The sequence below is a fragment of the Musca vetustissima genome, unplaced genomic scaffold (genome assembly GCF_032173495.1).
Source record: "Musca vetustissima isolate MV318-11 ecotype Yass unplaced genomic scaffold, APGP_CSIRO_Mvet_v1 utg92864, whole genome shotgun sequence".
Classification (NCBI taxonomy): domain Eukaryota; kingdom Metazoa; phylum Arthropoda; class Insecta; order Diptera; family Muscidae; genus Musca; species Musca vetustissima.
Genome location: NW_026882166.1, coordinates 1 through 9,360, shown reverse-complemented (window position 1 = coordinate 9,360; position 9,360 = coordinate 1). Strand labels below are relative to the sequence as shown.

Genomic DNA, 9,360 nt, shown 5'->3' with positions numbered 1-9,360 from the left:
ACAAATTCGTACAAATTATTGAGTAAACTAACGAACCTAATGTATGATTGTTCCTTCCTATGTGGTCCTCAATAAGTTTTTAATGCTCCTTGACTTCTAACCATATAATGAATATGTAATATTTTAATAAGGTGTAGGGGAGACTGGGGCACCTTCGGCATCGGGGCACCTTCGGCAATCGCGTTTTCGATATGAAGCTCTCACCGTACATCACTAGTTTATGTTCTGACGGGCATCCGAACAACGTAGTTCGCTCTCAGAATTACGTACATGAATTAACCCGTTCATACAACACTATTCATAATTCATATCATCAGAGTTTTTTATTTCAAACTTTTTGTTTCTTGTTTTACACCAAAAATGTAACATATTTTAGTGAATTACATAGGGATCTAAATAGAAAAAATAATTCTCTTTCTCCTGACTATAGTATGAACCCATATCTATTTACTTTTCATTCATGTTTTCCATTTTTTCTGAAAATGTTGTTGTTTTTAATACATTTTTATATTTTCTCAATTCAAATGTCACATACTGTCACAAATAAAAATTTGGAGAATTTTTTGTTTGAGTTGCCCCACATTTGTTTCTTGTTTTGTACGCTAATTAGAACCAAGGGAAAAGAAATGCATATTGCATTATGTAGAAAATAAAATTTACATCCTGCTGCATATATAAAAACTATACAATTTTTTACTTTTCATTCATGATTTTCAATTTTACTGAAAAAGTTTGAAAATTTCATAAATATTTTCAAACTGTCAAAATTAATTTATTTTCGATAAACACTCTCAATTGTTAGGGATGGGACAAATTTATTGGTTATTCAGAGAGTGATTCGAATTGAACAACGTACAAAAGTTGGTGTTCGCTCAGACAATTTTGTATGGGGAACTAAGTAATTCCTTCATAATAAGGGTCGAACAACGAATGAGAGAGCGAACAACGCTCGTCTGTACATGGCATTAGATACATGGGTTTTTGTATTTTTATAGATGTTTCTGTAATATTTCAATTCCATTTCGTAAGTATTTCGTATATAAAACTTTTGAAATTTTTAAGACAATATTATTAAAAAGAGGTTAACTACGATGTGTATTATTATAGAAATATTTAAAAATATAATGTTTTTACAAAATTGATCGAAAAAAATTAAAAAAACTATAAAAAGTATATTCGGGGTACATTCGGCATTTTAAAGTGGGGCACATTCGGCAATATACAGATTGTGCAATATTATTTCCTTAAAATGTTTTTGAGTTTGTCTTTAAAACTAATCCTTTAATATGGTTCGAAATTGCATATATAAGATCAAACGTGCTTGTATTGACGAAAATGCGATAGAAAACCCCTATTTCTGATGGTGTGTGTGACCTTGAGATGTAAACGTACGCTGCTAGAAAATAAAGCCCTATAATTCAAACATTGTCTGGCGTATTAAAACCAAATCGAGCCTTAAGAGGATCAGAATTTCAACCAGACTGATAGCGATGACAATTACCCGGCTATGACTATGGTGCCGAATGTGCCCCATCAAATGCCGAAGCTACCCCGGTTGGGGCACATTCGGCGAATTTGACTTTTTTTTTACAAATCTGTAAAATTTTTTAACTAATACTATTTTTTTTTATATCTTTTTGGTACTATTTTTTATAATTAAGTGTCAGAGGACAGTAATCAGCCATAAAGTTGTTATATATGTTGAATAAGTACTGAGATATAGAGCTCTAAAAAAAAGTGCCGAAGGTGCCCCAGTCTCCCCTACACCAAAATATGTAAATAACTTTAAGAGCCGCAAGCATCCGCAGCTGATTTTTTTCATACGTTGAAAAACACACTCTTCATAACTCAAAGCAAAAATTAGGGAGAAACTTTTTTTCTACTCCGCTAATTTCAAAATTAGATCAACTACGTACTATAGGTGTGGACAACTGTAAACACTATATGATATATACATAATTCAATAATAAGTTGATTTATTAAAACAAAAAAATTTATTTTTGTCTCGATCATCTGTCAAAATGTTCCTTGTAATATTTCACATGGTTGGCAACATTGCGCATCGAATTCAAGTAGAAATTGTGCACTTTGACAGATAATCGAGACATCAGACATTTATATATATATATATATTTATATATACGACAGTGCATCCTAGTTTTTAACATCCACAGCAACCAAAACAGACACTTTTATAATAACCGTTAATTTGAACATTCAAATATTGGGACATTAAAAAAAATATACCGATTTTTCGAAAATATGGTGAAAAAATCACTTTGCAAACAATTTTATATTTATTATATTTTCATTGTTCTCTATCAATTCTATGAAATTAATCTGGGGGTTATGTACCTACAATTGCTTAAGTCAATTGCAATATATTTAATAGTATATACAAATAACAGTATATTAAGATATAACTTACAAATTATGGAAACTCATGAAGTGGCCGATTCGTTTGCACATTTTATATCCTCTATTGTTGTAGTCGGATAAAGCCTTGGACCCGTCCGTAAAGGACGAAGGAGGCTCAGCAATAGTATGAGACTGTACGAGCACTTATGGAGTATTTTATACAAAAATATTATAAATATTAGCATTAGCTTTAAACATCTACTGCTAAAAAATATTGACATTATGACTAAATAGCTTTTTTAGTTCGTAGCATCCGTGCTAAGCACGTATTTTACATGCGAGTTTTTTGTTTTGTTATGACTAATCGGCAGTACGACTACATATTTATATTTCGTTGCCGACGAATAATCTGTTTTTATGTTTATGCGTTGCCAACGCAGAAATTAGAAAAAATGGAATTTCATTTTGTGTGTTGCTATTTAATTTAAACTTTGCAAATCGTAATCAAAAACTGTCGATCAAAAACCGGAAAAACTAAATTATTTTTTTAAATAGAAACTTTTAGTAAGTATAATTAATTGTCTTGGCATAATTATACAAGTTAGTTTCATGCAGTCATACGTTTTCAATTTTTTCATAAATTTGCCTTTGACAGTATTCAGCTTTCAAAATTTAAATGAAAATACCCTCATTCGGAATGTACGCATATCATGTGTTCAATGGCAAAAATTGCTAAATAATTTATATTTATAAATATTGATTTTGAACTTCCCTGCTTCTAAAACGTATAAATATAAGATGTAACAATCATGGTTAAATCTTGAGAGCAATGTTCAGCTTTAGAAAATATATTTTGTTTAATTTATTGAAAATATGCCAATCGACATACATAAAATTTTATGGAATTTATTTTTCATATTACTTAAAATTGATAGATGAGTTCCATGGCACAATAAATAGGTAGTCCATTTAGCGCAGCTGATGTCTTGATTTACTGTCAAAGTGGGTAATTTCTACTTGAATTCGATGTGCAATGTTGCCAACCATTTTTGAAATTTGACAGATAATCCAGACAAAAACAAGGGTTGTTGTGATACATCACCTTATTATTGCATCATGGTCGAGACAAAAACAAAGGTTGTTGTTGTAATACATCACCTTATTATTGCATCATGATGAGTTCCAAATTAAAAAGGGTTGCCATCATAAAGTCCTCAAATGAGACTACCTTCCATAATTATGCCATGTAATGCAACCTGTTTTTTCATTGCTACTCCTACTGATGAATGGTTTGTCATAACATAGTAACCAGCAATTTTATTTATATATTATATATCATATTTATATATTCATATTTTTATAGTTTTTACTTTCAAGTTCCCCTTCTTATGTACCACACCATGGCATAACTATACAAGGTAGTCTCATGCAGTCATATTTTTCAATTTTTTTCACAATTTTCCTTTGACAGAATTTAGTGTTAGTTTTTGTCTCGATTATGTGTCAAAATTTTCCTTATAATATTTCAAATGGTTGGCAACACTGCACATCTAATTCATGTAGAAATTACACACAATGAATAGGTAGTCCATTTAGCGCAGCTGATGTCTTGATTAACTGTCAAAGTGGGTAATTTCTACTTGAATTCGATGTGCAATGTTGCCAACCATTTGAAATATTATATGGAGAAATTTGACAGATAATCCAGACAAAAACAAGGGTTGTTGTTGTGATACATCACCTTATTATTGCAACATGGTCGAGACAAAAACAAAGGTTGTTGTTGTAATACATCACCTTATTATTGCATCATGATGAGTTCCAAATTAAAAAGGGTTGCCATCATAAAGTCCTCAAATGAGACTACCTTCCATAATTATGCCATGTAATGCAACCTGTTTTTTCATTGCTACTCCTACTGATGAATGGTTTGTCATAACATAGTAACCAGCAATTTTATTTATATATTATATATCATATTTATATATTCATATTTTTATAGTTTTTACTTTCAAGTTCCCCTTCTTATGTACCACACCATGGCATAACTATACAAGGTAGTCTCATGCAGTCATATTTTTCACAATTTTCCTTTGACAGAATTTAGTGGCAAAAATTGCTAAATTATTTATATTTATAAATATTTCTAAGTTCCCTGCCTCTAAATCAGGGACGGAAAATTCAGTACAAAAGTACTTTTTTCAGTACCTTTTTACCCCAAAAAGTACAGTAGTACCCCGTGACCATTTCAGTACCATTCCAGACCTCCATTAAACCAGATATATATATATATATATATATAATTTGTTTTTGGATTAGAATTTGTTATGGATTTGACCGGCAAAGATATTGATGTGATTGCAATATTCTTCTTAAAAAATGAATGGGTTTACTACTGATAACTGTTCAGTTATGGTTAAAATTACAAGCATTAAATTAATTTATCAGTTCCAATCTTTTTTAACCAGATATGTTTGTCAGATACTCAATTTGGCGTACTCTGTGTTATCTCCTGAGGTAGGCAAATTAATGACATTCATAGTCGTCGTGATTACTTCAATAATTTCAAGAGCACTTTGGAACTGAAATTCCTGTTAGTTTGGGGTATATTCGCTTTCGAGATAGAGGAAGTGAAATTAAAATTACTCAATAGCATACATATTCAAATGCAATCGAAAGAAGCAAGAATTCTCAAATATTATTACCATCAGAAAATAGACTAAATGATGATATCTTGAAAATCGATCTTTATGAAACTGAATAAAATGTTTTTTTTATTTTTCTTGAAAAAAGTACTCTTTTGGTACCTTTTCACATTCTTCATTTTCCATCCCTGCTCTAAATAAATAGAGGCTTAAACAATCATGGTTAAATATTGAGAGCAATGCTCAGCTTTAGAAAATATATTTTGTTTAATTTACTTAAAATATGTATGCCAATTGACATATGTACATATAAGTTTATGGAATTTATTATACCCTACACAACTATGTTGTCAGGGTATTATAGCTTTGTGCAGGCCCAAAAGTTTGTAACGCCGCGAAATATTGGTCCTAGACCCACCTTTAAGTAAACCGATCGTCATATCTCGACTAGCTGAGTCGATCTAGACATGTGTGTCCGTCCGTCCGTCTATTATAATTTGTAAACACGATACAGGCCACAGTTATGGACCAATCTTCACGAAATTTTGCATGTAGGATAGGTTCTGGCCAATGAAGACCCCTATTGTTTTTGGGAAAGATCGGTTTATATTTAGGGGACGAAATGGACCAAATACTAAATTTTTGTCGGTTTTTCAGGGCGATCCAGAGGCCACAATAATGTCCCGAACATCGTGAAATTTAGCATGGAGAAGGGGATCGGGCCAAAGAATAAGCATGCCTGTTTTAATAAAGATCGGTCAATATTTAGCGGGTCAAATGGACCCTGACTTTTGTGTGAAAAATTACAAAATGTATATTCTATAGCGTATATATTTACCCCTGAAGGACATAGACCTGAGAAGTTGATATTATATCCAAGAGAAGTGGTTGACCTTTAAATTAATACCAATTATATTGTTGTATGTGCTCGGATGTGGGAGTTACATCTAAATATTTACAGGTATCTCCGTATTCGATTATTATTCAATAACCCATTATAACTCTAGAGAGCTGAACTATATCGCTAATCGCTTTAAAATGTTCCATGAGGTTCCAGTTATGGTCAAGGACAACGCCTATAATTTTCGGTGATGGTCAGATAATAATTTTGGAATGAAGTGGACCGAAAACTTAATTTTTTGTGTTATTTTCTAGTCGATCTATAGGCAACAAATGAAAGCCGAACAGCACAACACAACCCACGGTGAAGGGAATCTGGACAATAGCTGTACTGAATACTCGTAATATTCGGAAAATATGTCAGTGTGAGGAAGAGGAGCTGTTTACCTCTAATCGGGCAATGGGGGTGCAAGTATCACGAAATATTGCCCAGGCTCGGAATAAACATCCGCAGAAAATTTAAGTTCTGTGGTAGTTGTGTAGGGTATCGTATGGTCGGCCCCGTCCGACTATACTGCTCCGCTCACTGGTTTTTCATTTTATTTGAAATTGATATATGAATTCCATATTAAAAAGGGTTGCCATTATCAATTTCTCAAATGAGATTACCTTCCATAATTATGCCATGGTACCACACGTAAGATACATTTTTGATCATTTGCTCTTTTATTAGCTGTACTATTAAAAAATAAGGGAACAAAGCGTATATACATAATTCTGCGTAAGAGATTTTCTAGATTTATAGAGGCCTGTACAAGACGTACTTAACCACAAAAAAAAAGACGTTGTTTCTTTATTTGTAGTTATTAATAAATTTTAAATAATATGATTAAGTATATATTGAAATCATTTGTGTTTAAAGTACTAGTAGTAAACATTTACTCGATCGGGGAATAATAACTTAACTCATTTTTATTTATTATATAGCGTCATGTTTTGCTGTTGCTTTATGAGCGAAGCTAGTCGCATAAATATGCAGATTAACTCCCAACTTCGTCGAAGTCAAAAAGAGGAAGGAGCCAAAATCAAACTTCTACTTTTGGGAACTGGTGAATCGGGCAAATCAACATTCATACGACAAATGCGAATTATCTACGACAAAAGTTACACAGAAGAGGATAGGCGTGGATTTATAATGGGTATTATGGACAATATACTAAGTGCCATGAAAGCAATGGTCGCGGCTATGAGTTCCCTCAATATCGATTACGAATTGCATACCAATAAAAGAAATGCGGAGCTGATTGCTTCTGCTGATTCTAAGACATTCGCATGCTCTCCGGAATCGTATATAATGGTTATAAAGGAACTGTGGCAAGATGCTGGAGTCCAAGAATGCTACAGGAATCGTAACAAATATCAGTTAATAGACTCGGCCAAATATTTTCTAGAAAATATAGATCGCATAGCGGAATCCTCTTATTTGCCAACCGACGATGATATATTGCATGTGAGAATAAAAACAACCGGCCTGGTAGATTACAATTTTACGGTGGATAAGGTACGATTTCAAATGACGGATGTTGGGGGACAACGCTCCGAACGTAGAAAATGGATACACTGTTTCAACAACGTAAAAGCCATTATATTTTTGACTGCCATTTCCGAATACGATCAAGTGCTGCGGGAAAACGATCAAAAAAATCGTCTAGTTGAATCGAAAAATGTCTTCAATACAATTTGCAGTTCCTCATGGTTTGCAGATACCTCAACTGTGGTGTTTTTCAATAAGGAAGATTTACTCATAGAAAAAATAATGTACTCTGACCTGGATAAGTACTTTCCGGAATATAAGGGACCCAGGAGGGATTATGTAAAGGCAAAGATTTTTATAAAAAATATGTTCCTTGAAGGTATTCCACAACAAAAAATATATGCACATTTCACATGCGCTACCGACACTAAAAATATCAAAGTTGTATTCAACGCTGTGCGTGATTCTATATTAAGAGATCGGCTGATCGTATTTGGCGTATATTAATGTTTTACTGGTGAGGTCATTTTATGACATATTTGCTTTACTAAAAATATATTTGTTCTATAATTATTTTTTTTTTGTTAGACCACAATATTTTACACGTATGTATGTATGTTATATTTATTTTATTAATATAAATAATAAATAAATGTTCATTGATTTTGCAGGAGACACCTTTTTGAACTTAGTTAAAATAAATATGTCCAAAATAGTTTGGTTCAAATGTTGTCTGTTTGGTGATCTGACCGTACATGCTCGTAACCGGTAAAATAACAGTCAAAAATAAAAATACCTAAATATTTTTATTTTTTGCCGGATCAATATATTTCATATTTGTCAAATAAATTCTCATAAAGTAGGTGAACCCTGCAAATAGTTCTAATGTACATGTCGTTTAATATTGTATGTATGCAGTAGGTACATCCAATTAAAAGTAAATGAAATTTTGCTGTTGGCTCAATGTATTCTGACAGAATTGAGTCTGTGCACAGAGAGATTTACATTAGGAACGTTCGAAAAGAAAAACGTTTTATGGGATTAACCATATAACTATACAAGGTAGTCTTATGCAGTTATATGTTTCCAATTTTTTTCATAAATTTGCTTTTGACAACATTCAGCTTTCAAAATTTAAACGAAAATGTGATCCTTCAAAATGTACGCAAATCCGGTATCCAGTGGTAAAAAATTTTGAATCATTTATATTTATTACTATTTTAAGTTCCCTGCCTATAAAACATATAAATATAAATTGCAATATGCTTAGTAAAATTTTGAGAACAACGTGGAGCTTTAGAAACATTTTTTTAATTTGTTGAAAATTTGCCAATCGCCATGCGTAACATTTTATTCAATTTATTGTCATTTTATTTGAAATTGATTATTAATTTCTCAAATGAGACTACCTTGTATAGTTATGCCATGATTCGCAACATAAAATAACAATATAAATCTCTGTAATATCATTAATTTGTTGATTGATGTAATTTTTCCAGGAAATGTTGATATTGCTGTAAAGTACTTGATACAATGTATAACTTGGTCACTAAGCCAAACATATGCAACTCTGACAAATTTGAAAAAATACCCGTTATTTAGGTATCATAGTTTTGTATTTTTTCAAAGTTTTAATTTTAATAAATATTTCTTTCATACAACAAATACAACTGTCCCTTATAAAGTATAAAAATATACAGAATAAATAAAAACAAATACAATAGTAGTTATATTCATTGACATATTTTAACAATCTACTAAAAACGCGAAAAAATGAATGAAATGTTAGGAGTTCATTTCAAAACAAGTTGGGAATATGATTTGGATGCTGCATGGCTCGTCAACAAACCATAAATTTCTTGCTTCAAATCTGCAATTTTAAGTCTACAAACAAAAGGATTTTAAATTTACTTTATTATTTTATATTCTCAAAACATTACATATACATTTTGTATATTTTTTTGTCATGGCATAATTATACAA

At 31.6% G+C, this 9,360-nt stretch overlaps 1 protein-coding gene across 1 annotated transcript; it reads left to right on the top strand.

The window, feature by feature from the left end:
• Positions 1 to 6,834: 6,834 nt before the first annotated feature.
• LOC133328386 (guanine nucleotide-binding protein subunit alpha-11-like) lies at positions 6,835 to 7,866 on the top strand (the record flags this gene model as incomplete). Its single annotated transcript, XM_061536956.1, has 2 exons — positions 6,835 to 7,697; positions 7,800 to 7,866. Coding segments are annotated over exons 1-2 (930 nt in total), but the record flags the coding sequence as incomplete, so codon positions are not given.
• Between the last annotated feature and the right edge of the window lie 1,494 nt (positions 7,867 to 9,360).